Below are 15,706 nucleotides of genomic sequence, written 5' to 3' on the forward strand. Positions count from 1 at the left end.
AAATTACATCGATAGACAGACAGACAGACAGACAGAAAGCCAAACAGACAGACGGCTTCAAGCTCCTCTATAACCACTTGTCACCTTTCAGCATCGTTTTACATTTTTCAGGAAAAATAAAATCAGACACATGCTATTTTATTTTTTTAATTTTCTATTTCATGATTTTTCTTCTTATATATTATTTTGATTGTTAAAAGTTATCGGCATATATATATATACACACACACACACACACACTGTATATACACAGAGACCACTCCATTTTTTTCTTAAATCAGCATCTCTACATGTATGGCAGCCATTCCATTCGAGTGTCTGTTGAATTCCAACATTAGGTGATCACCTGAACCGAATATGATATCATAAGGAAAAGTATTAAAGTGGTCAACACTATCCTCTTACAATAGGACCAGCTGGATGGCAAAAACAGTGCTATTCGTACCTCCAACGCAAAAAAACAACATTTGTCCACGCCAAAAGAGTTGAAAAGAAAAGTTTTGAGTGAGGGAAGGAAGGGTTGGATTCTAGCTCTACCGGCAGAGGGAACATTTCAAAGGCGGCGGTTCGTAAGAACAAGGCCAAGCTGCAGACATTGGGGGCAACAAAGCTGCAGACGGCAGCTGGGGTGAAGTGCATGGCGACGGCGGCTCCAAACAGGCTCCTCGGGGCAGGGCCGAAGTCGAAAAATGAATATGAACTTGTTTTCTTTGCATTATTCGGGGTCTGAAAACACTGCTTCTTTTTTTGTTATTTTGACCAGTTGTCATTTTCTGGAAATAAATGCTCGAAATGACTATATTTTAATTTTGAAGAAATGTTGTCCGTAGTTGATAGAATAAAACAAATTTTCATTTTACTCAAGCATATACCCATACATAGTATAGCCAGAGAAACACATCATTTTGGTCTCTTCACTTTTACCAGATATAGAAATTGTAATTTATAATTATATCATATATGATAGAATTCGTGGATTATTAGTTAATATTATATTAACTATAATATTAATATTCTATGAGTATTCTATATCATCGAATACATAAACACAGTAGTGTATTATTATTTTGTATTGTTTTCATTGTTATCATACTGTAGTAGATAAATATATTTATTTAGTCCTCGGCGTCCTCGTCCTCCAGCTGCTTGTCAGCTGACAGAGCGGAAGAGGGTGAGCGGCTGTTAGCTTAGCTGCTAACACAACAAGCCTCTGTCTCAAGGAAACATCAACAATGCATTAATCATAATCAAACCACCTTCCAGGCTCCACGAACGCCGAAGAAAACCCGGATTTGTAAGTAAGTTTCCAAAGGTCACTGGCGATGGTCAGTAGCGTTGACCAGCGGCCTGTCAGCGGTTGGTGCTAATAGCTAACGGCTAACATGCATTTACTATTAAATACTAAATGGAACATGGCGTTTATTGTTTAAATGGTCTGTTAAGCCGGTCATGGCTTCCAGCTACATGGTGTTTCTGGCATCTACAGGAAACGGTACATCCAGATAGCAATTGTACATCATGGTCTTGTATAATAAGATGAAGATTAAAACAAGTTCGATTTTCGTTGTATTAGTAGCTGTGTTGGGACTCTTATGTCTATCTGCATTGTCAACCAACACCAGTAGATTAATACACTTGAAGCTACTTCAGTAGCAATAAATGTTCCTTTTCCAGTCAAATTTTATTCAGCATGTAAAGTCGTAGTGTTTTCCATCAACTATTCCTACTCGTTTAAAGATGTAATCCAGTTATTGTTATGTGATCTTTAACGAAGCCTATTAATCCCGTCCAGACATTCTGATTACCATATTGTTTTGTGTGGATTACACCTTTAAATTCTTTAGGTTGTCTCTTCTTCTTAGGGTTGGGTATTGATTAGGATCTCACAATTCGATTTAGACACAAAAGGTCACGATCGGATTGAATTTCGATTGAAGCTGCTGTTGACGAGATGGCTTATATTGACATTTACATAGTGAGAATTGTTGCCAACTTTTTGGTATTTGCTGATGGCGTTACAAATTTTTTTATTTTTTATTTTATCCACTCTCGCAATACTAATGCACTCGCTTCGACTTCATCTCTTTTTACTCCTGATGCTGCCTTCTTCTCCTACTTCCCCTCCCCTCTGATCTTTCTGCCGCTTCAAATACAGCCCTGTCCCCTGCCTCTCTTCTGTTATTTGGAAAGTTCCTCTCAACCTTCCCGGTCACTGAACAGCTTTTTTCCAGCCCTGGTCCCAGAGAAGGACGCAGAGAAGGCCACAGTTTCAGACTGAACCGGATTCAATGGTATCTAGAGTCACATAATACAGCTGGTTTAGTTGGAACAGGAGAGGCAGTGCACGTGTGGGGGAGAACGCTGTGTTTGTTGGTAACGTGCCCTCAGGTTGTGGGACTCACTGTTTGTCTCTAAGACCGTTAAACATTTAACAGACCCTGTCTTGGAATGGCAAATCATTTGGATGTGTCCTTATGTTACTTGTGCTGTGTGGAAACACACCCAAGTGCTGTCCTGAGGAACGCAGTGGGTGCAGTTGAAGGAACACCATGTTTTCCACTTCAGGAATAGATGAGATGAGGGGTTTTTGGCACAAAAAACAGTAATCCATGATATAACTTCCTCCCCAGGTAACTTAGACTCACTTCCCGCTTTAAAACCAGAGACGATTGGAATTGGAGTCCTGTGCTGTTTCCTGTTTGTTTTCCAGTTACTCATGTGTCTATATAAAAAGGTTATATTGTGGATTATGCTGCCCAAATTATCACAATATAAGTGGTTACCTAGAGCAATTAACACATAATCTCCTGATCACAATCATTTGAGTATTGATTGTGATGTTTTTGTGAAATCTTTTGAATGTTAGAAATGTGGCAATAAATAGAATGTAAATTAGATGAGTTTCCATCATTTGAATTGTAGAAAGTGAACCGTCTACCAAATTTTTATATTCTGACGTTCAATGGCAATACATAGTGGTGTGGTAACAGTTCATGTTCTTTTGTCAAAATATACAATTTTATTAATTATTGTCCCATCATAATGATTTAACATCTAGTTTTCTAAAGATGTTCAGACAAGTGGGCAGTTAAAAAAAAAAAAGTTATATGGTGATTTCTGTCACAAATAACAAGCCCGAAGTGTAGAAGTAATTGTGAGACTTATCTTAGTTTGCTTAATCTTGACTGACTTAATTTGGGAACTGAGATTGTCCTGTGATGACGACACTGGATAGAAACTTTGACCGGCGCACCAGATGTGTGTCATCCTGATGCTTTTCACATACTATTTCAGCATACTATGGTTTCAGACATACTAAGCATACTAATCAAACTTCCCAAATAGTACACTAGTATGTCATTCCTCTGGTGTGCTGAAGCCCTTTGCATGGTGTTGCGGTGTGCAAGGCCTAACTTCTCCTCCTGGTTGCAGAGGGAGCCTGAAAGGGAGGAGCAACCTGACGACAACATGCCCCCCAAGTTTAAACGGCACCTCAATGATGACGAGGTCACAGGATCCATTCGGAGCGAGAGGGTGAGTCGGCTCGGTATTTATTTCAAATGAGATTTTTTTAAGAATAAAAAAACAAGATACCTATTTGGGTGTGTGATCAACAACGAACAATTCACTTTAATATGTCCCTGCAATTGAAATTACGGTGGAATAACTGACGCAAAAGTGGTTGTTAAAATATCCCTGAAGTTATTTAGATGATCAATTCTGCTCACACTATCTGGAAAAAATTATAATGGTTCACAAATTCTCCATAATTGTGCAGCACTGACAATTGACAAAAGATCAATCTATCAAACGTAAGTAACCAGAGAACTGGGTGGGAAAAGGAGGAGAATTCAGCAGCAGTTAATACAGCAGTCCATCTGTATCTCGAGTCTGGGGATGCAACATAAATCAAAGTCAACTAAGAAAATGGATTTCATTTGTAAAGAACACATATTTTGGGGTTTCAAAATGCAGGCTTCAATTTTGAGTTGAGAAAACCTAATGAATATGGGTTTTACAAATAACATCAACATTCATTACATTACATGTAGAACTATTAATACAGTGATAGGTTGACATTTTACTGAACAAGACAAGAATAATTCCATTGTTTGTAGTCATCAGGCTCTAGATTGTGTTCTGATATTTATAAATCTGTCCCATTAAAAAATAAAATAAAAATGAGCGTGACCTACTGCTTGTGTTTCACAGAGGAACCTGCTGGAGGAAGACTCAGATGAAGAGGAAGACTTCTTCTTGTGAGTTAGTTTGCATGGGCTGAGCATCTTTTTGTCTGTCTTACCCAGATACACACGAGAAGGTCTATTCCAATTTCATCCCTGTGTGTCCAGTACCGAGATACTGACTGACTGCATCACTAAATGTGTTATCTCAATCCATGGCTGCATGTCAACTAACCTAGCCTGAAAATTTTCAAAAATTGCATTATCCCTTTAACAATTTACCTTACACAGATGTTTTAGAAAACCAATAGCGATGATTAACCATAGTTAATTAGTCGATGGCGTCATAAAATGTTTTAAAGTATATATTGTATTGTGTGTGTGTGTATATTAATATTTTTGACCTCTAATCCTTGTCTTTTAGGAGAGGCCCTACTGGCCCCAGGTTCGGAACTCAAAATGACAAAATCAAACAGTAAGTAGTGGGAGAAAAAAAGAAGTATTATTTAAACATGGAAGGAAAAGAATTTGTGGCAGTTTCCCTTATCACCCACCACCCAAGTGGCGTTGTCAGGGACCTCATGGCACAGAGACACAGACGACGGGGTTGTAGACAAAACCAGTTTATTGTGGAGAGAGTGGGCGAGGTGGAATAATCCAAGGAGCAGATGGACACGTGTCACATGGCAAGGGCTCCTCTCCTGAGTGTGTGTAGGGATGGGGGTTTTACCTGCTGCTCGTTAGACCAACCACAAGCAACAGGTATGCAGCCAAATACCTAGGTCCAAGGTCAGATGTGGCTGCTCAAACCACACCATCCCCACACCACAAAAATTAAGCAAGTATTTATTTAAACATTACAGAGCCAGCACTCTGCTGGGCTTTAGCTCACAACAGTAATGCCATCACTATGTGTTTTGGTGCAGTTGTTATATAACTGGAGCTAACTGTGTTTACTGTACCAGAAGCACCAGGTGGTTGCGTAACTGCAGCGGTGATGATGTGCGGGTCATTGTGTAACACTCCCCGTCAACCTGTTCCCTCAGGAGTCCGTTTCCACATCAGTTGCAGCCGGAGAACAGAGACGGTCATTGTGGGCTGTTCCACACTCAGTTTACACTTTACTCTGTGACACTGCTGTAAACACCTTTCCCAGAAGTGTGTGTGCGCACAGGGTTCTTCTCTGTCACCTCTGGCTCAACCTGCACTTTCAGAGGTCACTGTGTGTGTGTGTGTGTGTGTGTGTGTGTGCGTGTGCGTGCATTGATTCATAAAGCACTTACAGGAATAGGTGTTACTATGTGTTTTTCTCAGAACTAAAAAAACGGCTAAAACTAAGAAAAAGTAGTAGTATTCCAAAAAGCTGTTGATTTGTGAAGAAAAGACATAAAAAGACAACTGCAATAAGGGGATTTTTATTTGATTATTGTTTTTGTACAACTCAAGTTCTTTTGAGGACAGAAAATGTCAAACAAATAAGTTCAAAGGCACAAGCAGAAATACAAATTCCATTTCTTCTAAAAACAGTGAACAATCACTTTCTATCATGCTCGACATTTCATTTAAGTGATCATAGTTGTTTGGAATTTTCCCAAACTTTTGGGGGGGGAGGTGGATTACACACAACAAAAGTGTCCTGCCTCAGTAATTCCATCCCTCCTCCTAACTTAGCCTCTGCCGCGATCCCTCATTCACACTTCACATCGTCATCGCTGGCCCTGCGTCTGCAGTCTAGTCTGTTGATGGACAGAAATAAGGACGAGAGCAGGGGGGATGGAGATGATTTCAGAAAGGTGGTGTGTGGTAGTGATGGAGGTTGAAAAGACACACCGACGCTGCACACGGGTCACATCAAGACTAGGAGCCATCCAATGGGCTTCATTTATGATATAAACTTGTTGGCCGCTGAAATTGCCAGATGGATGTGGTCAGGAATGCTTCTGCAGTTTAACTCTGTCCCACAAACAGTACATTATCTATATTTATTCGACCCCATTGTTTAAAATAGTTTGGATTACAGTGTGATTCTCACAGGCTTTCATCAACAGGCCTATTAACAGGATTGCTTGGAAACAACCCCTAAAACCCTCCAAAAACCCTAAAGGTGAAAGCCTTGCCTCACAGCAAGAAAGTTCTTGGTTCAAACCATCTGGGCCCCTGCTGTGTGCATGGCCACCCCATGTTCATCCTAAAAGACATGCACGTGCAGGCGTTGGCTCTAGACCCGGAGTTGGTCCCCGGGCATTGTGCCGTTGCTACCCACTGCCCTAAATTATTTGCTTATGATTGGTCAAGGGCAGAAGGCAAATTTCCCCAGAGGGATCAATAAAGTCATTCTTGTGGGCGACATCACATGCTCAAAGGTAGCAAGTCAATAAAAGAATCATCTATGACCATATTATTTAATTAGAAAACGAAAACTAGCATAAAATTAAGAACCACTGTACATAAAACCTTATCTAACTGTGTGATGACTTTCATGTAGGAACGGTTGATAAACGTTCTTCACGTACTGTAAGTGGCATCATCGTGTGCTGTGATGCTTTTCCTCTCAGGGTGCAGTCGCAGGTGGACGAGGTCATCGATGTGATGCAGGAGAACATCTCCAAGGTGATCGAGAGGGGGGAACGCCTGGACGACCTGCAGGATAAGTCAGGTGAGAGACACACACACACACACACACACACACAGGGATTGTAGAAATAAATCTGTTCTTGAAACTGATTTTTTATTTTATTTTTTTAACTTTTCTCACAAATGTGTGTTTACGTTTACAGCTTTATGACAGCTCTCACATACCTCAGCTCATCCCGTCCTCGTCTCTTTAACTCGCTGTTCACACACCTGTGAAACATTTGAGTCTGTCCATTACACATTTTCACACACACGCAAGCCTTTCAACAAGACATCTTCAGCTCTACCTTTCTTTCTTTCTTTCCTTCTTTCTCTCTTTCCGTCCCTCTGTCTCATAAATGAAGACATCAGCGTGCTTGCCCGTCCTACCACTCTATCAAGGCTATCGACTACTTCCAGATGTTGCAGAGCTGTTTCTCTCTGTGTCCAGACTCTGGTCAAATGAGACAAAAGCGCACATCTGCAACTCATCAATTCGAGTTCTGTGTTTGTTTGTGATCTGTATTAGTTATTGTTGATTATTGATGGAGATCTTTCTATACAGTTAGATTTCGATACATGGGTCACAATACAATTCTATATCGATAAACTGACATTTTATGCATAATGAGAATTACTCCCAGCTTTACAGTTCTACTGTACCTCTGGTGCATATCAAAAATATTTCACAGAACAAATAGAATTTTCTGTAAACAAGATAGCTATTTCTGCACTGAACGTGCAGTGTTGTATGGAACTTATATAAAATAAATAATGGAAAATTAGAGAGAGAGAGAGAGAGAGAGAGAGAGAGAGAGAGAGAGAGAGAGAGAGAGAGAGAGAGAGAGAGAGAGAGAGAGAGAGAGAGAGAGAGAGAGAGAGAGAGAGAGAGAGAGAGAGAGAGAGAGAGAGAGAGAGAGAGAGAGAGAGAGAGAGAGAGAGAGAATCTTTATTTTAACATTTTCTCTAGTTCACAGTTGCAGACAATAAAAAAACACACTTTGTTCAATAACAGAGCCCTACACGTTAAAAACAGACTGGAAGCACAAGTTGTCTTCTACCAACGAACAGATGATGTCATTAAAACACCACAGCTTGATGAAGACATCCAGACTCTACATCAGTCTGTGAAAGTTTAAATCGATGAAGACTCTGGCCCTGACCAACGCTACAAACACTCTTCCTAAAACACTTTCCTTTCCCCTCAGTTTGTTTCTTCTTGTGAGGTACATCGCCATCTTTGCTTCCCCTACTAAAAAGTTTAACAGTCGCCATTTCTCTGTGTTGGCCCTGTAATACATAACCCCAAAAATAAAAGCATTTTTGGACCACTCCTCTCTAAAGAGCTTAAAACTTTCCTTTTAAAAGACTAAAAAGCTCTAAAAGTCTGTCGCACTCTGAAAAGCAGTGGAAAAATCGACTCTGGCAGTTTACAGAATGGACATTCATTTGTGACCGTGGGATTAAAAACAGAAACAAAACTGTTGACAGCTATGGCTCCATGTAGGACTCTCCACTGGAGATCCCCCCGTCCTTTCCTTGGAGGGAGCGTTATACAAGCTCCTCCAACACGGCTCCTCCTGTCACTCCATCTGGATCCGTCCTTTCGAGGAGGGAGGGAAGGAGGGAGGGAGAGAGGGAGAGAGAGGGAGAGGGAGAGAGAGAGGGAGAGAGAGAGGGAGAGAGAGAGAGAGAGAGAGACGACCTGTGGGTCAGCGGCAGGTAAAAGCTGCAAGAAATTCCTGAAGATTAACGAGCATCTTCTGCGCCGCGCCGCACGGCCGTTAAAACACACACGTGACAGAACCAGACTCCAAACGTGAAGGACAGGAACCGAAGCTTTGGACCAACACTGCGCCGCACGCTGGGGAGCAGTAGCACACACACAAACACACGACAGGTCAACTATAGAATCTCGAAAACAGAGTGAGCGGAGGGGGTTTGAGGTGGAGAGACCGAGGGGACCACTCTTCACCTCTCCCCCCATGTCAATGGGGGGAGAGGTGAAGGGAGATGGTGGTGGTAAGAGATTTGGAAGGCAGGGAAAACTTTATTGATATAACATGCAACACAGTGGAAGACTCAGTGTGGTATCTAAAATATAGGAAATAATAGTTACAATAGTAGTTACAATAGAAAGTATAACTTCCAGTTGTGTCGAGTTAAAAAAATAAATAAATAAATAAATACAAGTTTTTCATTTCTTTACAAATAATCTATATATAAGCTTGAATTGTATTCCAATGAGGTTGTTTTCTTGTTTTACTTTTCTTCTGACCGGAGGGATCTGAGCGGCTGATTCTGTACGTAACTCCCAAGACGCCGAAAAGTTTCCCTGTCCCATCGTTACACAGCCATTGCTCTGTTTAGTTTCTGATCAACATTTGTCGTGTTTAACGGGAAGCACATTGCGATGCTTTGTTGTGCTTAAACAAAAAAATATGACTGGACTGTGTGCTCTGCCCCCCACCCCTCCCTGTCTCCCCCCCGCCTCCTCACGTGTCCGTCCTGACCGCCTGCCTCACGTTCCAGAGAGTCTGTCGGACAACGCTTCTGCCTTCAGCAGCCGAGCCAAACAGCTGCACCGGAGGATGTGGTGGAGAGACACCAAGGTGTGTGTGTGTGTGTGTCTGTGTCTGTGTGTGTGTGTGTGTGTGTGTGTGTGTGTGTGTGTGTGTGTGTGAAAGAGATGTGATATTCTAACTATGGACTGATTTCCTCTCCAGATGAAGATCATCATTGCGCTGGTAGTCATTGCATTCCTGCTGATTATTATCAGTGAGTATTTAATCAAACAACTACAAAATGTTTAATTTGTGTTCAGCCACGGGTCAACGAACTTTTCGGCTACTTCTCCCAATTGCAATTCACTTTCTCAAATCTCTCTCTCTCTTTCAGTTCCAGTTATCCTGCGGTATCACTAGTGTCCAAGGAGGATGCTGGACAATCTTCCTCATCCTCCCTCCTCATCCTGTCCTGTGGTCCTCCACACCAGCTAGAGGGCGCCACCTCACACACATACATGCGCACACACACACACTTTATGTTCTTGTCCATTCTAAAGTAATTCCTTCATGTCGGAGCTTAATTTTATCCTTTTTAGAAAGAAGGAGACCTCTTTGGAGGTGAGGGGCGACTAAAAAAATAAAAATAAATAAATATATATTTATTTTTATTTTCTTTAGGAAGTGAATGTTGAAAGGGTTGTTTCATAAACTTCAAAAAACTACCTTTCCAGTCGGCAATCCCCCAACAAACGCATTGAGGGAAGACTTTTAAGGTCCATCTGTGTTACATATTTGAAAGTGAAGCAGCGCAGGACAGGAAATGGGCGATCTTGGATTTTAAGGATATGCTGTGCTTTCGAACATTACTCCGCTCAGTAAATCACTGTTCTCTCCGTTACCACTGGTTATACTTCATGCTGGTTTTAGGCCAAAATAAAATCCACAACATGAATGTCTCCTCTCGCACCCTGAACCTCTCACCTTCGTCCCGGGCTGTCCAGGACTCTCGGGCCGCTTGGTCACGGCTGCCCTACTTTCCTGCTGGCGACATTAAGCTGTCAATCACTCTTTCCATATGATTCTGTTCAGGTCGGTTGTAAGACCTATATTGTTTTCTTTGTGTTGTTTTAATTTGTTTTGCTGGACGTTAATGTGCTTAATATGAATGTCTTTTGCGGTTCTGATCACCACAAGGTGTTTTACACAGGGACAGGTGAGATCGGAGGTTAAAGTTGTCTAAATGCACAGACGATGTGTCTCGACCCACATCGCTGTTCCTTTTAATGTCATTTTTTTAAATGCTTAATTTATTCTTAAGGTGTAAATATTTATCCTGTAACAATGTAGAATACGCTAGCGTTGCATTGGAAGACTGTGATATACAGTTTGGTTCCGCTCTGAAATAAAGCAATTTAAACGGGCATCTGGACTGATTTTTATCTGGTTTGAACAGGGCCGGTCTGAGCCTCGCCATGCCGGGAGAACACAAGGAAGAATATGAAAAAAACAACTTGAGGAGGGCGGGAGGAGAAGTGAAAGAAGGATAAGAACAGATGAGGAGTGACAGAAGGAAAGGGTGGGGGGGGGGGGGTGAAAAGGAAGTGAGATGTATGTGTGTGTGTGTGTGTGATTGGAGGGCCACTCTTTTCTTTGGAGGTGATGAGGTCTCGCTCTTTCCCCCTTCTCATCTCATTATCAGTGTTTTTATGGTTCTGTGGCTTCTCTTGCGGTGCAGAATCCCAGGCCGCCATTAAAAGTTAACAAGGCCAGAGCCTGCAGATACTTATTGTTCTGGCAGACGGTGGCGGTGCCCTCTCCTGTGTTCCCACAGCTGGACAGTAACAGCCACTTCACCATTAAAAAGGAGGGAGGTATTAAATGGGGCCCGTTTCCACCGGCAGCTTCTCGGGCAGATGTTCCCGTAGCTGCAACCTGTTGACGCCGTTGATGGTGCGGGTGATGACTTTATTTAAGCTTTAGAGATTAATTCAATAAACAGGAGAGGTCTTGGGGTTACGGCGTAAATTCATCCAATTAGTTAAACTTGGATCTCACTCACTCTTATTTTGTTCACCTTTTCATTTTTCACCTCTTGGTGACCACTACGATTCAATCATTGATTTGATTCTCCAAAATCCACCTAAAAATCGTGACAATCCAATGTCTGTAAAATGGAGTTTAAGCTTTGATGAATGACACCAGGGTTCACTGTCCGGCCCATCCAGTGCCAGCAAACCGAAAGGAAATAAAGTTCTGGTTGGACAACTGGTCGTAAAATGTTACGGCTCTTTTTAGATTTTCCCAACAGCAGAGGTTGTTGTCCTACAAAAGCCACGACCTAACCATTGTGTATGTGTGTGTGTGTGCGTGCGTGCGTGCGTGCGTGCTTGTGTGTGTGCAGAAAAAAAATTATATTTAATCTCAGTTCTGGTTAAAGGGACACACCCCTGTTGGCAGATGAGGCTGTTTTGGTCGGCAGCGGCTCAGAGGGGATGACTTCAGTATCCGGGCACAGCAAGAGTGAAGTGACTCACACGAAAGAGAATTAAAGTCGAATTGGAGAAGGGTGAGCGGAGTCTGCCAGCACGCATGAGTCAGTCACACACACACACACTCACATACACGCAGTGGTGGAAAGTAACTACGTACAAGTAATTTTTTAGTGTACTTAAGTACATCCAGTATCGAAAGCATCAGAAAAAAATCTACGGTGGTACTACTGCAAAGCATTATAGGCTCTGTTATATCAGGGCCCAAGTACCTTTAATACTTAATTCCATTTAAGAGCAAGTACTTATATACTTTTGCTTAAGTAGAAATGGCAATGTGGTGCTTTAACTTTTACTATATTAATTTTGTGTCCGGGTATTTGTACCTTTACCTAAATGGTCTGAGTGGCAACAGAAGTGGGATGGATATGTCAGCAGCTCAGAGGAAATAGAACATAAATCTTCAGCCCAACAACTGGGCCGGCACCTGATACTGGCGGCTCGTGTTTATGGTGGAGAGATTAACTGGGGGAGGGCTGTTCATATGTTATGACAAGAATTAAGAAGATAAATAAGGAAATTGCTATATTGCGATGGTGTTCAAACTGCTCAATTAAAAAAAAAAAATTATTGATCTTTTAACTTTTCTTATTAATCTTATTTTTGATTGACATAGGGATTGTTGGACAGGAGAAGCAGCGTTCAGACGTACATTGAAGTTACAAGCAACATACAAACACAACTCTGCACAATAGAGAAAAGAAACACTAAATCACTTCAGATGAATCACAAACTGCAGCCTCGAAATTAAACAGCATGAGAGCTCAGTTTCCACAGATGTTTCCAAAATATGAGACTAATATGAAGCGTGAGGGCTGACTTTTTCACTTCTCAGTTTACACACACAAACAAGCACAGACAGAGGGTAGGTAGTAACTAGTTACATGTACTGTATGTATTTCAAATATATTTTGAAGTACAGTAGTAGTACTTCTCTGAGTACATTCTGGGCACGATTTTTTAATTTGAGAATATTTTACAATGTATCATATACCATATCCTATATACTCTTCTCCGTCCCCCTGTCTCCCTCTTTCCTAGACTCCTTCATCAGCGTTCTGTCTGTCTCTCAGTTCCTCCCTCATGTTTCCATGTGGTTTCACTCATGGTCATTCCTCTCTCATCTGTCTCTCTATCCCTCTCTTATTTCCTTCACCCTCCTCCCCTCCATCAGCTCCTGGATATTTCCTCTGAGGGAATAAGTATATTGCCCCCCCCAAACCGAACACATACCTTATCATCCATCATCCATCCCATTGGCTAATTTAATCTTTACTGCATCAATTACTACACTGACACTCACTCACTATATCCCGCTGTGGCAGTTTCAGGGCCCTCCGGCACAGAGACACAGACAGTGGGGTTGCGAAAACACAGTTTACACAGGGGGCTTGATATAACAAGTCCTGGAGCAGATGGACAGATGTCATGACAAGGGCTCCTCTCCTGAGTGAGTGTGGGGAAGGGGGTTTTAACGTGTTGCTGGTAAGACCAAACAACAAGCAACGGGCAAACAGCCACTCTGATCCTGGGCCTGAATTACCTCGACCCAGGACAGGTGTGGCTGCTCAAACCACACCATCCCCACACCACACCTGCAAAGATCTGAGTTGGTTTCCTCTGAACCATTCTGACTCCTCCAGTCCATGGTGAGGTGGTTGATTCAACCACTACTACTACAACTACTACTACTACAACTACTACTCACAAATTATCTCTAAACGAAAGAGAATAGATTTGATATAAACGTATATAAAGTTTATATGAGGAGTATCCTGATGCTGTTGGTGATGGAGAACCGCAGCAGCTAGAACGTCCTTCTGAAAGAAGTGGAAACTGAAAGTTGTGGGGATGGGTTGAGGTGGGAGCTAATACTGGTGGAGATGGAGTGGAGGTGGAACCATATAGTGATGGAGTTGGGTGGAACCTGATACTGGTGGAAAAGGTTGGAGGTGGAGCCTGTTTCTGGGGGGGTGGAGTTGAGGTGGTGCCTGATTCTGGTGGAGATGGAGTTGAGGTGGAGCCTGATTCTGGTGGAGATGGAGTTGAGGTTGGACATGATACTGGTAAAGATGGAGTGAAGGTGGAACCTCATAATGATGTAGACAGAGCCTGATACTGGTGGAGATGGGTGGAGGTGGAACCTGATACTGGTGGAGATGGGGTGGAGGTAGAAACTGTTAGTGGTGGAGATGAGGTGGAGGTGGAGGTGGAACCTCTCCACCTTGCTACCCCTGTCACCTCCTCTCTCTCCCGCCACCGCGGCCACCAAGGCCCCTAACAGGGAACGATCTGAGCCGGGGAATGTTCTGAGGGTTATGGTGATCTGGAAGGTTGACATAGATGGATGGATGGATGGATGGATGGACGGATGGAGTGTTGGAACTTTTAGATGGAAGAGAGAAGATATGTTGAGGAGAAGAACAAGAGAACAGGAGAGGTGTTAAAGGTGACTCAATGTTCTTTTGTTGGACTTACTGGACCTTTTTTGCGGTACACCTCCCTTCTCCTCCTCCTGGTTATGATGCCTGGTAGAGAATCTATCTTTTAGTGCATTCACATTCCACTCTGTGATTCCATTTCCACAGAAACAAACTGTGGATCCTCATCGTCGTGGCAGGACAGTGAAGGATCTGAGCCTTGTCGACTCCTGTTGGATGTGTCTCTGATACTTTGTTCAGAGAAGAGACATTAGGAAAATATAATAGTGGGAAAGCCATTTAGTTAGAGTACTTGGAGGCACTATTACTTGTAATACTTTAAGTGCACTGATGAGCAAAGAGTTATATACTTTTAATTCAGTGTATATGTCAATGTGGTACTTTCACTTTTACAAGTCATTTTGTATCAGGGTATTTTTGCTTCTACTTAAGGTACAGTATAGGGTATTTCTTCTAGCACTGAAACATAAACATGCACTTGCCGGTCTCTTCACAACAAACCCGTCTTCTATCAGGGAATCCAGGCCACGGTGGTGTCAGACCTTCAGCTATCCAGTTATCGATGGGCGTTTAAACCCCCAACCTTCCTGCCGATGGCCTTGTCGCCGGTTTGCATCACCCCCTGGACCCCCATCAGCCTGAAAGGGGACACTGGCTCCTCGGGAGGTAATCGTATCCCATGTGCCCCAGCTCCGCCTGCCTCACTCGGGCAAAACCTCCGTCGCCCAGTTCTCTGGAAAACTCTTTCTCTCTCTCTCTCTCTCTCTCCCTCTCTTGCTATCGCAGGGAGTCATGCGTGACTGATGTTTCCAGATATTTCAGGAAATATTTTCCCGGATACTTTGATGCTAAAAGACGTTGTTGAACTGATTCCTATGAGGATGCCACTTCCAATAGCTGAGAGTTGTCAAGTTGGGTGTTAAATTCCGGCCAAAATAAAGTCTGCAAAGTGACAGGACAGACGGACATTTGTATGCAATGGCACCAACACACAGAAAGTACTGCTCCTTCTCGCTTTCTTACAGTTCCAAATGAAGGGGCTTTAATAAACATGGGAAACATCATTTTACCTTGCCAAAGCAAATGGAAAACAAAAGATGAAGAATATAACATTAAAACGAAAAGATGTCAATGCTGCTGTCAAAAAAAAAATACAGTATAATATTCATTCTTTCTGTGTCTCACTCTCACGCACACACACACACACACACACACACACACACACACACACACACACACACACACACACACTGCTTGTTAGTTGGAATGTTGTTGATGTTGAGACAATCCCTAAAACACGCAGCATCCAGTTCCTCTCACTTTCCTCTATTACCTTTCAACCTCCCACCCCTCATTCCTCACTCCCTCGCTTGGTCTCATCCACCCCCCCCACCCCCCGCCCTCCACCACCA

At 42.5% G+C, this 15,706-nt stretch overlaps 1 protein-coding gene across 4 annotated transcripts; it reads left to right on the top strand.

Annotated features, from left to right (window-relative positions):
* The first annotated feature begins 1,165 nt into the window (after positions 1 to 1,165).
* On the top strand, positions 1,166 to 10,716 carry vamp4 (vesicle-associated membrane protein 4). 4 transcript variants are annotated; one of them, XM_080003167.1, is made up of 9 exons: positions 1,167 to 1,298; positions 2,156 to 2,291; positions 3,433 to 3,534; positions 4,213 to 4,259; positions 4,609 to 4,659; positions 6,740 to 6,840; positions 9,330 to 9,409; positions 9,524 to 9,575; positions 9,696 to 10,716. In XM_080003167.1, exons 2-9 carry the CDS (start codon positions 2,289 to 2,291, stop codon positions 9,719 to 9,721), a joined length of 462 nt encoding a protein of 153 aa, XP_079859293.1. In that variant the 5' UTR covers positions 1,167 to 1,298; positions 2,156 to 2,288; the 3' UTR covers positions 9,722 to 10,716. The 4 variants fall into 4 exon arrangements, with proteins under 4 accessions (XP_079859295.1, XP_079859293.1, XP_079859296.1 ...); XM_080003169.1 differs by lacking the exon at positions 2,156 to 2,291 and having other exon boundaries at positions 1,166 to 1,298; XM_080003170.1 differs by lacking the exon at positions 2,156 to 2,291 and having other exon boundaries at positions 1,170 to 1,294.
* Positions 10,717 to 15,706: the final 4,990 nt, after the last annotated feature.

This window comes from Zeus faber (genome assembly GCF_960531495.2).
Source record: "Zeus faber genome assembly, chromosome: 1".
Lineage (NCBI taxonomy): Eukaryota > Metazoa > Chordata > Actinopteri > Zeiformes > Zeidae > Zeus > Zeus faber.